The sequence below is a fragment of the Antechinus flavipes genome, chromosome 4 (assembly GCF_016432865.1).
Source record: "Antechinus flavipes isolate AdamAnt ecotype Samford, QLD, Australia chromosome 4, AdamAnt_v2, whole genome shotgun sequence".
Lineage (NCBI taxonomy): Eukaryota > Metazoa > Chordata > Mammalia > Dasyuromorphia > Dasyuridae > Antechinus > Antechinus flavipes.
Genome location: NC_067401.1, coordinates 160,887,430 through 160,906,859, shown reverse-complemented (window position 1 = coordinate 160,906,859; position 19,430 = coordinate 160,887,430). Strand labels below are relative to the sequence as shown.

Sequence of the window (19,430 nt, the reverse complement as noted above, 5' to 3'; positions counted from 1 at the left end):
TTTGAAAGGCATTTGGAAATACAGCATTGAAAATCAGCAGAGAGAAGACAGATTTTAAGGTAAGTAGATTTGATTAGCTTCATAAAGGTAATAATTAAATTCATGGGAGCTGATCAGATCACCAAATGAAGTAATTTGAAGGAAGTTGAAAGAGAGGGTCTGATGATAGAGTCCTATGGGGCTCCTAGTGGGCATGATATAGTAGAGCAGTCAGAGAGATTGAAGGAGAACCAGAAGAGAATGGTGTCCCGAGAGAAGGAAGTATCAAGGAAGAGTGCATGATCAATAATATCAAGGATTACAAAATACTCAAAGAGAACTAGAATTGAGAAAAGGCCATTAGATTTGGGAAATAAAATATTTGTAACTTTGTTGAGCAATTTCAGGAGATAATAATGTTGGAAGTTGGATTGTAAGGAGGTTAAGAAGAGTATGAGAGAAGTAAAAGTCCATGTGACAGTATTTAGTATGTGAAGGTATTTAGCTACTAAGGGCTAAAGAAATACAGCATAGAAGAGTCAAGTAAAGCCTTTTTCAGAATGGGGGAGACATGGGCATGTTTGTAGACAGTGGTAAGAGTAGAGCCCCTTTATCCAAAGAAATAGAGGAGATGAAAAAAAAAGAGAAGAGAGATCATGGCAAAAGACCTCAATTTTTTCTAGCAAGATACTCTCAACTAAGGAAGTGAGGAGAAGGAAGGTTTGAGGGATGTAGCTAGGGAGCTTTAAGCATATCCATGAAAAGTATCATTCTGTGAGACCAATGTATAATGTTTTTTGGCTATTGAATTTTCTTGGCTTGGTGATCTTCCAGAGAATACCAAGTCAGTAAAATTAGGATGAAATCCCAGAAGGAAATTACATCCTGTTCTTTTTTTATGTGGAGAATTTTTATGTTTTTTAAGATGGAGAATTGCACTGATCCACTAATTGAACCTGAGTTGTACACCATTTCCTACCTGCTTTTAAAAAAGCAGGTGTGTTGTGTTCCTCATTAAATTGTAAGCTCTTTGAGGATAAGAAGTAGCTTTGCTCTGATTTGTATTTGTATCCCCAGTACTTGCAGTGCCTGGCACATAGAAGTTATTTACTAAATGTTTATTGAGTTCTGTTTTCAGTTGTTTCTTTGATCAAGGTTGTCAAGGGAAGGGATAAAGTTCTTAAATAAAAATAAATAGATTATTTTGGTAAATTGGTTCGATGTTATGCTACCACAGTTGCCCTACATTCCATGCTTATGTGAAGAACAATTAGATGATAACAACAACAATGATAATAACTAGCATTTGTGCAGGTTTTTTTAGGGTTTGAAAAACATTTTACATATGTTATTTCATTTGATCTGGGTTCACTTTGCAGAATCCACTTTAGTGGTGTCAAGTTTTCCCCTAGACCAATTATAGTGGCATCCCAGACTATCTGGTGATACTTGAGCAGGAGGTTGGCATATCTTGTGGCATCAGAGCTCAAATAGGAACTCAGGGCATTTTGGGAATGGTATGATAAATGGTAGAGAGTGGTGACACTTTTCCCCATAAGAATCTATGAATGTAGTTCTTGAAAAATGTGTTGATAAGAGGATAGGTGACCTTTTTATAAAGGGTGTTTGTGTGTGTGTGTGTGTGTGTGTGTGTCTGTGTAACTTTATATTAAGAAATCTGGTTAGGGCAAAACAGCCAAGTGTAGGGTCAAGAGTTTCCGCCCTACTCATGCCTAAAGCCTCTTCTAAAATTCTCACCCCATTTTATAGTCTTGAACGACCCAAGACCTTATACATATCTAATATGAGTCCCTGCAGATTTTCTGGACATAAGGCTATTGTAACTGTAGAACTGTAGGGGATAGGAGTGAGATTGGGATTGGAGGTCATATGCCCAACTCTTGATGACCTAGAAAAGGAGGTGGTTGTTGGTAAATATATGGAAGATAAGTTATTACTTTTTTAAATTAAATTTTATTTTTTTCAGTTATCAAGCATTTTTTTTTTTCCTTATCCCATTGGAAAAAAAGAAGAAAAACAAAATCCTTGTAGCATAAGCATAGTCAAGCAAAACAAATTTTGGTCAACTGTGTACTATATTTCTTTAGGGAATGATTATATATCTTGTTATCTTTTCTTTGTTGTTGTTATTGTCTTTGCTTCTTTTCTGTTCTTATCTCTTCTTTTAGTGCTGCCTATGCTAGGCTTCCTGCTTTTCTGAAGTCAGAATTGTATAATAATAATTAAAAAGTTATGAATTCCTATAATATTTGTTAAGTATTAATATAGTTCCTGGTACATAGTAAGTGTTACATAAATTTTGATGGTGGTGATGATGAAATTCCATTTTATAAGCAACTAGTTATAATTAATAGTATATATTTTATTTCTTCTTACTAATTTTTCTCAATCTTTTTTTATTTTTAGGATTTTTGTCCCTGAGTCATGGCAGACAGAAGACCTGAAAAGTCATGTGAACAAGCATGTGAATCTCTTAAAAGACAGGACTATGAAGTGGCAGTGAGACATTGCACAGAGGCCCTTCTTTCCCTTGGCCAGTATTCCTTGGCAAACTTCACAGAGACATGCCCATCAGAAATAGAACGCATAAAAATCGAGAGTCTTCTATATAGAATTGCCTCATTCTTACAACTTGTGAGTAAATGTTAAATAATTGCAGTGTTATTTATGTAATGGACCATTTTTTCCTCGAGTAACTGTTTTGAACCTTGACTATTTCTATAGAATCTTTTAGAATATTGATATAACTTTGTAATATTCATTATTGAGAGTATAATAGCTAGCATTTATATAATGTTTCAAAATTGGCAAACCAACTTACAAAATATGATCTACTTTTGTCCTTACAACAGGCTTGGGAGATATGTGCTATTATTATCCCCATTTTACAGAGGAAGAAACAAAGAACTTAAGTGACTTTGTCTAAATAATGCTAATAAATGTCTGAAGTCAGATTTGAACTCAGATTTGCTGACTCTACAAGCAGTACTCTGTTCACTTTACTATCTAGCAGCCTCTATACCATTTAACATTTGTCCGTGAAGATTATTTGCAATATTAAACATTAAAGAATAGAATTTTACTTCCTTTGCTGAAATGTATGAAACAAAGTATTATTCTTAAGAAATTTAAAATAACACACTTAATATTTTTTGCTTTACAGAAGAACTATGGACAAGCTGATGAGGACTGTAGGCATGGTATGTTTGAAATAAAACCTTTCTGGAATTTGTGATTGCATGAATGAAATGACTGAAAAGAAGCAATTATTAAGTATTTATCATGTCCAAATCTTTTGCTAAATGCTGGAGATACAAATAGATGGTTCCTGCGCCCAAGATCTTCAAAAAAAGATATTTATTTGTAGCAAGATAATTGTATAAATATGTATACGTATATTGGATTTAATATATATTAACATATTTAACATATATTGGATTAATGCCATCTAGGGGAGGGAGTAGAAGGAAGAGAAGGAAAATTTAGAACACAAAATTTTGCAAGGGTCAGTGTTGAAAAATTTTCCATGCATATGTTTTGAAAATAAAAAGCTTTAATAGTCATAAAAAAATATATATAGTTTCTGCCCTGAAGACTTTCTTAATGGAAGACAATACATAAAAGGGAAAGATGACCAGAAAACTATTTCATTCTGGGAGGTGGAAAAGGCAGGTAGATGGGAGCACACTGTGGATAGAGAAGAAAGTAGTGAGGAAGCCTGAGTAGGCTGTCAAGTTGAGGGATGGTCTGGTATCAGTAGTGGGGTAAGTGAGCTAGTTTCTATGCAGTTTCAATTGCATTTGAAATTTGTAAAAGAAAAAAGAAAAAGACTTTGCTAAAACTAATCAATTCACACCCATGAAACAAGCCAATCAAGCTGTCTCATGATTTGCCTGACATTAGTGACCTGCTTTGCCCCACCTAGACCAACATCCTTCACACTTAAATTTGAGATCTATATTTCCATACTCACGTCTTTCTAAACCCAATGCCCCAGTCAGTAGAGAAATTAATCAATTCATCCTCAGAACTCTTATGTTAGAGTTCAAATTGAAATAGAAACAACAAAACAAAACTTCTTTCTTTGGTGGTTGGTAACTTTATTAGCACTTTTATGTTTTACTAGAGATGTATATACCCAATTGTTGTTCTTATTGAATGGGGGATTTTGATCAGAGCCATATTTTTATCTAAGTCAGTATTTTAAATTGTAATTAAACAACTATACCTAAAATGCCATTTTCATATTTTAAAATGTTCATGGCAGAGAGATGGGATTAAAGTTTAACTCCATTCTTTGTTCTTTTATGCTGATAGGAATTTGAAATGAACAAAATTCTATTTTTAAATAGTTTTTTCTTTTTCTAATTACATATGAATATAGTTTTCAGCATTCATTTTTGTAAGAATTTTGAGTTCTAGATTTTTTTCCTCTCTCTCTCTTTCTTACCTTCTCCCCTTCCCAAAGACAGAAAGCAAACTGATATAAGTTATATATGTAGAAGCATTTTTAACATATTTCCATATTAGTCATGTTGGGAAAGAAAACAAAAACAGAACAAAAGAGAAAAACAAGCTTTCCACAATTAATTTCCATAGTTCTCTTTCTGGATGTGAATGGCATTTTCCATCCTAAGATTATTGGAATTGTCATGGATCACTATTGCTAAGAGCTAAGTCTATAATAGTTAATCATGACATAGTGTTTTTGTTACTCTAAACAATTTCTCTTGATTCTGTTCACTTTACCCAGCAGCAGTTCGTGTAAGCCTTGCCAGGTTTTTCTGAAATCAGCCTGCTCATCATTTCTTAAATTACATTCATATACTGTAACTTATTCAGCCATTCCCCAGTTGATGGGCATTAGCAAAAAGAGCTAATACAAGCATTTTTGCAGATGTGGATCCTTTTCTTTCTTTTATGATCTCTTTGGGATGCATACCCAATAGAGACACTGCTGGATCAAAGAGTATGCACAGTTAGATAGCCTTTTGGGCATAGGTCCAAATTGCTTTCCAGAATGGCTAAATCAGTTTACAACTCCACCAACAATACATCAGCATCTCAGAAAATTAACAAAATTCTTTCTCTTAGAATACTGAAAGAATGGGAATGCTTTTCCTTTTCTTTCATTACTAACTCAAAATGAATTCAATCTTCAAAGTGGCTAATTAACACACATCTATTCTAGGATTTTTGTTCACATTCGGGACTTGGATATTGTAGTAATGCCTCATTTATCTAGAATCATCAAGGAATTTTACATAAGAGCATATTTAACCAGTTTTTAAAAAAGTCTTTTCTAAAATGTATTTTATTATTCTCTGCTTTTTAAAATGGAACAGAACATTTTTTTTTTTTGAATACCAAGGGACTAGTATGTATCTATAAGTGTGGGGATAATTGATGGACTTTTTGTGGAAGATGGGAAGGGTCATGACATTGGTATTGGTTTCTGATCCTAGCCTAATTTTTTTTTTTTTTATATAAAGCTTTTTATTTTCAAAACATTTGCACAGAAGTAGTGTTTGTGGCAGCCCTTTTTGTAGTGGCTAGAAACTGGAAATTGAATAGAAGCCCATCATTTGGAAAATGGCTGAATAAATTGTGGTATATGAATGTTATGGACTATTATTGTTCCATAAAAATGACCAGCAGGATGATTTTTTAGAGAGGTCTGGAGAGACTTACATGAACTGATGCTAAGTGAAATGAAATAGGAGATCATTATACACTTTATCAACAATACTATATGATGATCAAATCTGATGGAAGTGGCTCTCTTCAACAATGAGATGATCCAAATCAATTCCAGTTACACCCAGTGAAAGAACTATGAGAATTGAGTGTGAACCACAACATAGCATTTCCACTCTATTGTCTGCTTGCACTTTTTATTTTTTTAAAATATTTTATTTTATTTTATAATAACTTTATATTGACAGAATCCATGCCAGGGTAATTTTTTTTTTAATAACATTATCCCTTGCACTCGCTTCTGTTCCGATTTTTCCCCTCCCTCTCTCCACCCCCTCCCCTAGATGGCAAGCAGTCCTATATATGTTAGATATGTTGCAGTATATCCTAGATACAATATATGTGTGCAGAACTGAACAGTTCTCTTGTTGCACAGGGAGAATTGGATTCAGAAGGTATAAATAACCCGGGAAGAAAAACAAAAATGCAAATAGTTCACATTCATTTCCCAGTGTTCTTTCTTTGGGTGTAGCTGCTTCTGTCTATCATTTATCAGTTGAAACTGAGTTAGGTCTCTTTGCCAAAGAAATCCACTTCCATCAGAATTCATCCTCATACAGTATCATTGTCGAAGTGTATAATGATCTCCTGGTTCCACTCATCTCACTTAGCATCAGTCCATGTAGGTCTCTCCAAGCCTCTCTGTATTCATCCTGCTGGTCATTTCTTACAGAACAATAATATTCCATAACATTCATATACCACAATTTACCCAGCCATTCTCCAATTGCTGGGCATCCATTCAATTTCCAGTTTCTAGCCACCACAAACAGGGCTGCCACAAACATTTTGGCACAGACAGGTCCCTTTCCCTTCTTTAGTATTTCTTTGGGATATAAGCCTAATAGAAATACTGCTGGATCAAAGGATATTCACAGTTTGATAACTTTTTGGGCATAATTCCAGATTGCACTCCAGAATGGTTGGATTCATTCACAACTCCACCAACAATGCATCAGTGTCCCAGTTTTCCCGCATCCCCTCCAACATTCATCATTATTTTTTCCTGTCATCTTAGCCAATCTGACAGGTGTGTAGTGGTATCTCAGAGTTGTCTTAATTTGCATTTCTCTGATCAATAATGATTTGGAACACTCTTTCATATGAGTGATAATAGTTTCAATTTCATCATCTGAAAATTGTCTGTTCATATTCTTTGACCATTTATCAATTGGAGAATGGCTTGATTTCTTATAAATTTGAGTCAGTTCTCTATATATTTTGGAAATGAGGCCTTTATCAGAACCTTTAACTGGGAAGATGTTTTCCCATTTTGTTGCTTGCACTTTTATTTTCCTTCTCAGGTTATTTTTACATTTTTTATAAATCCGATTTTTCTTGTGCAGCAAGATAATTGTATAAATATGTATACTTATATTGTATTTAACATATACTTTAATGTATTTAACATGTATTGGACTGCCTGCCATCTAGGGAAGGGTGGGGGAAGGAGGGGAAAAGTTGGAACAGAAGGTTTCGCAAGGGTCAATGATGAAAAATTACCCATGCATATGTTTTATAAATAAAAAGCTATGAAATAAAAAAAAAGCAAAATATGCACAGTTTCCAAAATTCATTCTTGCAAAACTTGTGTTCCAAAAATTTTTTTTTCCTCTTCCTTTCTCTCACCTCTTCCCCTAGATGACAAGTAAGCCAACAAATGTTAAACATGTATAATTCTTTTATATGCATTTCCACAATTATCGTGCTGCACAAGAAAAATCAGGTCAAAAAGAAAAAAAAAAGTGTTCTCTCTGGGTCCAATTTTTTTTTTTTTTTGCTCTGTGCAATGAAAACTATTAGAAATGAAGTTGAGAGTAGATTGGGGATAACTCCTTTTGTGCTGACATCTTGGCCTTATCCGAGGAGAATATTTGAGCAGTGTGGTGTTGTCTTCCCAATCAATTAGTTATTCAATAAACATAATTAAGCTCCTCAAAAGAGGCAAAAGTAATTGTTGACCTTGGTGCAATTTAAAGGCAGGGAGGCAATCTAGGTAATCTACAAATAAGTATATATAAAACAAGATTTGATCAGGATAAAGAGGAAATAATTAAAAGAAGGAAAGCACTAGGATTAAGAGGGGTTAGCAGAAGCTTCCTGGAATAGGTGAGATTTTAATTGGGACTTGAAGTCATTAGAGTTAGGGAGAGGTAGTGTTCCAGGCATGGGGTATAATCAGAGAAAATGCCTGAAGTGGAGAAATGAAGTCTCTTGTTGGTAGAACAGCGAGGAGTCCAATGTTACTGGATCAAAAAGTATACATTGGGGAGTAAAATGTAAGAATTAAAAAAGTAGGAGGAAGCTAGGTCATGAAGGGCTTTGGATGCCAAATGACATTTTGTATTTGCTCCTGGAAACAATAGGAAACCACTGGAGTTTATTGGATAGGGGAGTATGGTTAGACTTGTGCTTTAGAAAAATTACTTTATTGCCTCAAGGAAGGATAAAAGTGAGAAGAGACTTGAGGTAGGAAGTCCCACAGGAGGCTCTTGCAGTAATCAAGATATGTGGTGATGAAGGCCTACACTATAATATACAAAGGGACAGTCGTGAAAGAGTGAAGAAGTTGTATTTGAGAGATGTTACAAAAGTGAAATCTACAGGCCTTGACAATATAGTGGAGTGAGAGAATGAGGAATGATTCCTAGGCTATGAGCTTAAGTAATATGGAAGATGGTATTGCCTTCTGTAGTAATAGGGAAGATGGGAGATGGGGAATTTTTAAGGGGAAAGATAATAAGTTCTGTTTTTTGGATAGGTTGACTTTATGATGTCTAACGGATATTACAGAAATGTCTGAAAGACAATAGGAGATGCAAGATTTGAAGTCCACAGAGAGTTGGGGCAAGAAAGGTACATTTGAAATTCATTAGCATAGTACTTAAATCCATGGAAGATGATGAGGTCATCATATGAAACACTATAGAGGGAGAAAAGAGGAAGCCCCAGCATAGAATCCTGAAGGTTAAAAGGCATGATCTGGAGGAGAATCTAGCAAAGCAGAATGAGAACAAGTGGTCAGTAGGTAATAGGAGAACCAGGAGAGAGTTGTTAAGGGGTCCTCTGAACTTGTCTTTTTTAGTTGCCACATTTTCCAGAAACATTGGACTCAGGATATGAGGAGGCCCAGAATGTGTCAAAGATGACACTCCCCCAACTGGCATAATTTGTTATTTATACCCCCAGCTGGGTGAATTTTGTATGTCCCCAGGAGGCAAGACAGGTGCCAGTCAGTCTGTGCCAGGCTGGGAAAAATGCTTGTGCAGCCAGGGTCCTTTGTAGATAAACAGACTCTCTTATCTTCATAGTTTAGTGGTTCCCAAGGAAAAGAATGTGGCTTTTGCCATCACTTTGTTCCTTTCCTTCAGAAGGGGTTGATGCACCTTTCACCTCTCATATTCGTCCTTTCCTGTTTTCTCCTCCTTTTATTGCACTGTCACAAATATGCAAACTTCTTTAAGGCCTATGAACTCTGGATTTCACATGCATATTCATTTCTCTTATAAATCTTGTTTTTCACATAAACCTCATGATATTATGATTGCCAGTTGACAAAGTGATATCTTGTAAATCTAGACAGAAGAGAATATCCAGGAGGTAAAAGTGATCAAGAGTGAGATTTTAAGGAAACTATTTGTTGACTGGCCTTCTTAAATATGATGAATATTTAAAATATTTTAATTTCTTCCATTTACATGTAAAACCATTTTTTACATTTGTTTTTAAAATTTTGAGTTCCAAATTCTCTTCTTTCTTCTCCACATCCTGTCATTGAGAAGGCCTTTGTGTGCAGTTTTGTAAAACAGTTTCGTAAAAGTCATTATTTGTTGGCAGGTTATAAGAAATCCCTCCAAAATGCTCAAGAAAATAATAAAGTAAAAAAAAGTTATTTTCAGTCTATATTCAGACATAATATTTTCTCTCAATATGATAGCATTTTTCATTATAAGTCCTTCGGAGTAGTCTTGGATAGTTGTATTACTATCCAATAGCAAAGTCATTCACAGCTGATCATCCTACAACTTTGCTATTACTATGTACCCAACACATTTCCCTTTGCTTGAGCTAATGGAGGACTTTTCAGGTTTTTCTGATAGCATCCTGCTTATCATTTCTTATAGAAAATAATGCTCTTTCATAATCTCATGCCATAATTTAGTCAGCCATTCTCTGAGGGGCATCCCCTCAATTTCCAATTTTTTTCCCTAAGAAAAGATTTTTACGCATATTTTTAAATTCTTTTTTTAAACAATCTTTCATTTAGAATTCATTCTTCATAGTGATATTAGATCAAAGGATTTGCATGATTTTATAAGCTTTGGGGCTTAGATCATATCTTTTAATCATTTACTAATTGGGAAATAGCCTTTATTTATTTGTTAGTTTGTTTATATAAATTTGACTTAGTTCCCTATATATTCAAGAAATGAGGCCTTCATCAGAGAAACTTGTTTCAGAATTTTTTTCATAATTACTATTGCTAACTGTATTTCCCCCATTTATTCTATTCTCTTTCTTTTCATCCTGTCCTTCCACATAAGTGTTTTGCTTCTGACTTGCCCTAATGTATGCTTTCTTTTATCACCCTCCCCTCCTTCTTGTATGTATTGTAAAAGCCTTTTCTTGCCTCTTTTATGGTAGATTATTTACACCCTTCTACTTCTCCCTTTTCCCTTTTCCTAATATATTCTTCTCTTACTTTTTGATTTTATTTTTTAGATATTATTTCTTCATATCCAACTCACACCTGTTCTTCTCTCTGTCTATATATACTCTTTCTAAGTGCCATAATAATGAGGAAGTTCTTAGGAATTACAAGTACCATCTTCTCATAGAGGAATGTAAACAGATAAACCTTCTTAAGTCCCTTATGATTTCCCTTTCTTTATTACCTCTTTGTGCTTCTCCTGAATCCTATATTTGAAAATCAAATTTTTTATTTAGCTCTGGTCATCATGAAAATTCTTTATTTAATTGAATGACCATTTCTCCCCTCCCCCCAAAGAACTATACTCATTTTATTGGATAGATGATTCTTGGTTGTAGTTCTAACTCCAGTGCTTTCTGAAATAGCATATTCCAAACTCTCCAATCCTTTAATGTGGAAATTGCTAAATCTTGTTTTATCTTGACTGGAGCTCCACTATACTTGAATTTGTTTTTTTCTGGGTACTTGGAATATTTTCTTTTTACCTGGGAGTTCTGGGATTTGGCTATATAGTCTTGGGATTTCTTTCAAGAGATGATTGGTAGATTCTCTCAATTTCTATTTTACCCTCAATTTCTATTTTACCCTCTAGTTCTAAAATATCAGGACAGTTTTCCCTGATAAATTTTTTTATTACAGCTTTTTATTTTTCAAAATATATGCATGGGCAGTTCTTCAACATTAACCCTAGCAAAACTTTGTGCTCGATTTCCTGCCCCCTCCTCCCACGCCCTTCCCTAAGTTTCCCTGATAATTTCTTGAAAGATGATGTGCAGGCTCTTTTTTTGATCCTGGGTTTCAAATAGAACAATAATTTTTATATTATCCCTCCTGAATCTATTTTCTAGATCAGTTGTTTTTCCAATTAGATATTTCACATTTTTCCCTATTTTTTCATTCTTTTGAATTTATTTTATTGTGATTTCTCAATAATTTGATTTCTCACAAAGTCATTAGCAAATTTTTTTTCAATTCTAAGTTTTAAGGAATTATTTTCCTCAGTGAGTACTTCCTTTCTCATTTGGCTTTTTAAGATATTCTTCTCTTCATTTCTCTAACTCCAGTTTTTCTCTAACTCACTTACTTGATTTTCACAGTCCCTTTTCAGCTCTTCCATGGCCTGAGGCCAATTTTTATTTTTCTTGGAGGTTTTGGATTTGGGAGCTTTGACTTTATCTTCTGAGTGTATCTTTTAATCTTCCTTGTCACCTTAGTAATTCTCTGTGGTTAGAATCATTTTCTGTTGTTTACTCATTTGCTTGGCTTTTAACTTTTAGGGCTTTATTTCCAGGGTGTAATGTTTTAAGTTTTAGGAGTTTTGTGAAGCTATTTTCAGAGATCCTTCTACGGACCTGTACTATGAGCTGAGTATGGGCAAAGCAACAAAGTCCTGTCACAGTGCCAGCAAAGAGGCCCCCCTGCAATCTCTCTCTGGCCAGCTGTCCAGTATCCCTTACCTGTGGGTTGAGATCTCTTAAAGTCGTCACTATTACTGTTATGGTCGCTACTGCTGCTACTACTGCTGCTATTGATTGAGTAGCTTTCAAAGTCTGATCCTGAGTTGGAGTTCCTGCATACCTAGTGTGCCAAACCTTTCCTTCTGAGTTTTCCCTGTGAGCTGAAAAGTTTAGAGATTGCTTCCACTATTATAGCTTTAGAGGCCCCGTTGTCTGTTGATGGTTTCCTGGGCCTTGGGCTATGATTTTGCTCCACACCCATCCAATGCAACAGACCTCTTTCTGCTAATCTTCCAAGCTGCCTTTGGCTGGAAAATTTTTCCACTCTGTCTTTTTGTGAGTTTTGAGGCTCTAAAATTTGTTTAGAGCCATTATTTAAAGATATTTGGAGGAGTCTGACAAATGAGTTCCTGGATTTGTCAGCCATTTTAATTTAAAAAAAATTGAGTTCTAATATCCTTCCCCTCCTCTTTCATTGAGGAGGGATGCAATTTAACATCCATATGCATGTATAGTCATATAAAACATTTCCATATATTTTTTATAAAGGAGAAAAAAAACCACATTCTATTCCTCACCTAAAAAACTCCAAAACACTCATCAAGAAAAATAAAGTAGAAAAAGTAAAGTTATCTGCGCTCAGACTCCATCAGCTTTCTTTGGAGGTGAATAGCATTTTTGATTGAGTCACCCAGAATTGTTATAGATCATTGTATTGCTGAGACTAGCTAAGTCATTCATTGTTCAATATCATGCAGTAGTGTTACTGTGTAGAATATTCTCCTGGTTTTGCTTATTTCATTTTATATCAGTTTATATGAATCTTTCCAGATTTTTCAGAAATCATATACCACAACTTGTTCTTTTATTTTTCTTATTTGATTAATTTGACTCATCTTTTTTGAATGTCCATGGATCTTATTAAGAATATACTCTAATGTTCTACAGGTTAATACCATCTTCAATAGCATTTGCTAATGGGAACATTTTCAAATATTCACAGGCAATAGGAAATCCTTCTATTTGGACTTTGTAGGCAGGACATCTGTCTGACACTGATGAATACCTTTAGTATACATCCATCACTTTGTTATATAGCTTATTTGATGTTAATAGATCATTGAATAGTTATTTCCATTATTGAATCTGTCATGAAATCTTAGATCTTAACAAGGGAGTCGATGACATCTTGTTTGAAAAGAACCTTTAGAACTCCATCTTTTTTTTGTCCTGTCTTATGCAGTTGTGATGAAAGGACTTTGGAAATGTTTGTATGTTATATCAATATAAATTATTCTTTATTGCTTACAAGTATTGATATTACCACAAAGTCAGATTGCTTTTTTTGTTATTGACAAATAGTTGATAGAATGCAATCTTACATTTCTTACAACTTTCCACTTGTATGACTAAAAATCTGGTCTGCTATACTTTATGACAGAGGTGTCAGACATACAACTTTTCTGAGGACAGCCTTAACTTGATGAAAATATAATTGGTAGCTATTAAGCAAAAATAAGTAAAAGTACATTACAACAAAAATAACATTACCTTTAAAACTAAGTCAATATGTTGCCCTCTTTAACTCTCATATATCATGAATTTGTAGCCCTATTTCTATTTGAGTTTAATTCCCACTGATTTCTGAAAACTTGGTAATTCTCTTATTTTTCAAGTCCAGTCTTTTTTCTGTCATCTTTTCCATCTTTATAGAATCTCCTGCAATTCATGTGATAGCCTAACAATTCTTAAATGCTTTTAAAATTGTATTACTTATATCATGATGTATGTTTCATTTGGTCTGTTTTTGGCTTAATCTTAAATTCTGTATCTACCTGTCATATATATACATATATATACATACACACACACATATGTTACATATATTATATAATAAATTAGATGACGAATTTGTGAGGTCAAATGTAGTAATTTTGTTTCCATTGCTGATGAAAATAGTTATAGAAACACTGGCAGTTTTTTTCTGTTTCAAATCTATCTGCTGTTTCTCCAGTTTTTTTTTTTTTTTAAATCAGTGCTCTTGAGATGATCTTGCTTTGTTCCTACCACATGCTCTCCTTTCCCTTTTTCCCTGTTAGATGAAGCAACATTATTTGTTTTATCTTTTGTTTTTCTAGTTGCTGATATTTTGCAAATGATCTTGTATTCTGAAATGATGTTTCCCTAGTTTGCCTTGTCTCTGTATTTAAAAGAGATCACATATTTGGGGGCTTGTTGGAATCCTTACAAACTGCTAACTAATTAGAGTTGATCTAATCTTACAAGAAGATGTTTTGGGCAGAACCTGAAACAAAGTACTAAGTAGAACTAATTAATACAAGGCTTGTGTTCACACCTTTACTCATTGGAGTTCACAAGTATGGGAGTTTCACAAAGTAAACTTTGTAACTTTATGAGTTCACACCTCCCTTGAAGCTCTTTGGGCCAGAGAGCACTATGGGAGAAAACCCACAATCCCTCTCTTGAAGGAGCATAAATAGAGCTTCAATGGGCCAGTCAAAGAAGTTCTTCAGAGTGAAGAAGCTACAAGTCGAGATTTCAGCGGAATTACGCCAGAAGCCCTCTCTCTGAGGCAAGGCAAGAGAGAATATATTTTCCACTTGGCTGGCTAGTTGCAGAAGAGAGTTCAGTTGGACTGGAGAGGAGCACTCTGGTGCAGACAGAGAGCACTTTGGGAGATTTCACCGGAATGACATCAAGAGTGGAGCTGGCTAGAGGCTGAAGAAAGCAGAGGCAGAGGCAGAGGCTGAAGGACAAAACCTTTGGATTTGGCGACATTCGGAGGGAGTTCTTGGAACCAAGCAGAGGGATAGACCTCTAAGCTAACCGGGCTATATTGGAGATAATAAAAGATCTGAACTTTTATCACCTGGCAGTGTTTTGAGAAGAAGAAGCTCGCCACATTTTGGCGCTCGAACAGGGACCGACAAAATCCTGATTCCAGGGAAGGCACCCAGAGAGAACTTTTATAATATTTTGAGAAGAACAAGAACCCAGCATTTGAACTCTTACAGGGGCTGAAGTGGTTACTTGGTTCTTTTGATCCCTTTTTTAAGATAACTTTTATATCAGTTAAAACTTTTTTGAAAAATAGTGACAACCATTGTCTTATCTTTTATTCATTTCTCATTAAATACAATCAGTGGCTTGCTCTTTATTTGAGCTATGTTATTTTACACGTATTTATCTCATTTTTATCTTTTCAATTTAATATTTTTAAAATGATGATGGCATTTATAAAATGCTTCTAAAGTTTGTAAAACACTGTACGTGTTATTCTATTTGATAGCATACGATCATGTTAGCTCTCTTAATTCAGAGAACTTGAAAATCAAATGAATAAGTTTATTTTGAAAAGCATGAAGTGTTAATAGCTAGCTCTCAATCAGTACAATGAACCCTGTGAAGTGGTCGCATTATTTGTATTCCCCTAACATGATAAAAGTGCTGGAGCTGAATTCAGATCTGGCTTCAGACATTTATTAGCTGGGCAAGTAATTCAATTTCTGTTTGCCTTAGTTTTATCAACTATAAAAGGGGATGATAACATCTACCTCACAGGATAGTTATAAAGAACAACTGAGATGGCATGTAATAGGCACTTAAATGCTTGTCCCTCCCCTCAATACCCCTTCCTATTGGGTAGATACTAATGATTAGATTTTACATAATTATATTTTGGAGTAATCTGAATTAGAATACATGGGACTTGAAAATTTTCTTGTACTAATCAGGATCTAGCTAAATAAATATTAATTGTTCTTGTTTCTGATTACTATTCTACTGAAATCCCTAAATTTTTTTTTTCCCCCAAATGAGTTAACCAAACTTAACTCATTTTGGACTTTTTGAAGTTAAGTGTAAAATGTTATCCCTTTTAATTTCATCTTACTTGATTTGGCCAACTACTTCAGCTTTTCAAGATCTTTTTGAATCCTGTCAGTCAGAGTTATCCCTCCCTGTTTCCCACTTGTAAGTTTTATAATTATGCTGTCTATACCAGGGCTTCTTAAACTTTTTCCTTTCATAACCACTTTTCACCTGAGTTAATTTTACATGATCCTGAGTATTTAGATGTACAAATTAAATATTTATTTATGATAAATCATAAATTTATTTTAAAACATATAATTTTGTCATTTGTTAAAGATGAAAGAAAATTTATATACTAAGAAGATGAATGTGCTTTTTTATTTTTTGGTAAAGAATTACATTTTGGTGGACTATTTGGTATCTTTTAGTATTGCCAGATTTTTCATGATCCCCCACATTCAGTTACATGATTCCACAGTTTGAGAAGCTTTGGACATTGATAAAATTGTTAATTAGCACAAGGTCCCTGAGTCACTTCACTAGAAGGGAGGAAGTTTGTAGTAATGGAAAGAGCACTGAATTTGCCTTTCGATAACCTGTATACAAATCTTCTGCTTTTATTTCTTTTAGTCTTTCTCATAAATTAAATGAAGAGATTTGGACTATATGACTTCTATGGCCCTCTTTAGCTCTAAATTTCTGATTATAGCTGTGATCCCTGCAAATTGATATCAAATGATTGAAGACTATTCTATCTTTGTTTTTCAACCAGTTTCAGATTTATCTAATTGTCCTATTTTCTAATCCATATGTTTTTATCTTGTCCATACAAGTGGTTTGAAACATTTTGTTACATACTTAGTTAAAATCTGGCTATGATACTGAATCTACCAGTGTAACCCTGTCAAAAAAGGAAATGATATTAGTATGCTTTAATCAGATTGTGAAGAAATAATGTTGTCATCTTTATAATTACCATTTAATTGTTTTAGATGTTTACTCAATATTCTTTTGTTGGAGGCAATTAAAATGAAGAGATTTGTCTAGAGGCAAACAGCTAGTAAATGTTTGAGGCTGAATTTGAACCACGGCCCTCCTGAATCTATAACTGATGCTCTATTTACTGTTCTACTTACTATCTCTCACCAATATTTTTAAAATAAAGTTTTCACCAGGCTTCAGTCAAATTCATTGATCCATAATTGGTTCTTTTTCCTTCATTAAAAATTTACCTTTGTAACTCTCTAGTTCCTCTTCTTGTCTTAGTAATGTTTGATTTTGGTGACTTGAACTTATCAAAAAGTGCTAGGTGGTTTCTTTTTATTTCCCTGTCTATATTTCCCATTATTATATTGGTTATCATTTGCTTATTTTTAAGTTTGATTTTTGTTCTATCCCTTGAATACTCTCTGTATCTTTCTCTGTCCCTGTCTCTGTGGCTGTCCCTCTCTCTGTCTCTGTCTTTCTTTTTTTGGGGGTGACAATTGGGGTTAAGTGACTTGCCCAAAGAAACACAACTAGGAAGTATGGTGTTTGTGGTCAGATTTGAACTCAAGTCCTCCGGACTAGGGATGGCACTCTATCAACTGTGTCATCTAGCTCTTGAATTCTCAAGAACTTTCTCTTTGACAGAGAAAACAAAATTAGAATTGAATTGTTCTTTCTTTTTTCTTGTCTTTCTCATCAACCCATACCAGTGGTCATTTTGTGAAATTACTTTTTTGACATTATATCTCTGAAAATCCCTTACTTTTGCTGTCTTTAGACTTATTTGCCAATGTTAGCTCATTTTGAGCTTTTAGCACTCTTCATTTATTTCTATTTCTGCACTATCTCCCATGCCTGTCTTTCTCTTCTCTTATTTCCTATTACCTTCATATAATCTGTCAGTTTCATCTGCCTAGACAGTGTAATAATTTCCTGACTTGTCTTCTTATCTCCCATGTTGGTCTACTGTAATCCATTCTAAATATTGCTGCCAGAATAAGCTATTTTTTGCATAGATATTAAAAATAGCTTTAATTCCTACCTTTTGTCTGATTGATATCTAAGGCCATCACAATCTGGTTTTATCCTATTCTTTCTACCTTATGTCATAAGTCCATTGGGCTATACAAAAAGTATAGACTGTTACTCTGTGTCCTGTAAACATACTTTGTGCTTTCATGCCTTTGATATTATGGAATAATAGAAATAACAGTTTTTTGGAATAAAGATCTGGATTTGAGACTGGCTCAAACCTCATTTTTGTTTTGCTTCAAACAAGTCAGGTAATATTATTGAACTTCAATTTCCTCATCTATATAATGAAGATATTAATATTTGTTTTCCCTACCTCACAGAAATGATGATAGTTCATCATAAATTTTAAAGCTCTATATCCATACTTTTTTTTTTTTTTTTGAGTTGGGGTTAAGTGACTTGCTCAGGGTCACATACAACTAGTAAATATTAAGTGTCTGAAGCTACATTTGTATTCAGGTCTTCCTGACTCCAGGGCTGATGTTCTATCCACTGCACCATCTAGCTACATGCTTTTTAATAATTATTGCTCACTCTGGTTTTTATTCCTAGAATTTCTCCCCTCTCTTATCTTTTGTTTTTATATCACTTTTTAAAAGCTCCAATTCTTTAATGAAGCCCTCTTTGATTCTCTTCTTACCCCTATTTAGAACCCCTATTTCATCTATACAGCCCTTTATTTCACATTTTCATGATATAATCATATTTTAAAGATTATAGATAGATAAAGCTAGTTGATCACTATTATTTTGTTAATTATCTGTATGTACGCTTTATCCCTCAACTAGACTGAAGGTCTATGAGGGTAGGAACCATATCTAAATAGTACCTGTATTGTCTTCATAATTAGCATTTAGTAAACAAATATTGACCTATATAATTGAATATATAATATTAAAGGTGGCTTAAAATATTTTAAGACAAAAAGTTCAAACTAATAGCTATAAGTATTTCTCATGCCCTATATCCTTATTTTTTTTAAAGCATAACAGCATTAAGTGTGATGTAATTTGTTACATTTTCCTTCACAAGTTTAAAAATCAACAAAATAATAAAGCAAGCCATGATTTTTGTCATTTACCCATTTCTAAGATGTAATCGCTTACACTAAAAATTTAACAATTAGCTCTTACAAGTCAGTATAAGTTGGATCAAACCTACCCCTGCATAAAACCTGAGGGAGGGGGAATCAAGCAATTTAGGATAAGCAAATACACAATAATTCTAATTACAAATTTTCTAGAATAAAGTAGTTAATAATTATTTAAGAGGTAAAAATAATATTGCAATTCCTGGAAAAATTAAGTGGTCATACCCGATAATCCTAATTTGCTTTCATTTGTAGTGGGTACTATACAGTGGTCATCAGAATTGTTTTGGACCAAGTTTATTAATTTAGTATGCATTTGATTGTTTCTTTTTAGAGGTCCACATTAATGGCCTAATAATTGGGTTTTCTGAATTTCTCATGAAATATAAAGCTTATTTACAGATAAATCTTGTGGAAGTTTTGAGTAAAAAAGTGATTAACAGAATTTTTCTCTGAAGGCATCCTTAAATATGATTCTGAGCAGCTATATTTGAGCTTTCAATATGGATGTACCCTGCATGAGGTTCCACTGTTATATTAACTAGAGAAGTGATAGGGA

General features: G+C 33.9%; 1 protein-coding gene across 1 annotated transcript in view; it reads left to right on the top strand.

Moving 5' to 3' along the window:
- Positions 1-19,430, top strand: part of HELZ (helicase with zinc finger) — a 284,703-nt gene that overhangs the window by 56,348 nt on the left and 208,925 nt on the right. Inside the window, exons 5-6 of the mRNA XM_051995260.1 lie at positions 2,407-2,634; positions 3,164-3,200. Coding sequence (XP_051851220.1) covers positions 2,425-2,634; positions 3,164-3,200 — 247 coding nt within the window. The 5' untranslated portion in view covers positions 2,407-2,424. The remainder of the gene's footprint in view (positions 1-2,406; positions 2,635-3,163; positions 3,201-19,430) is intronic.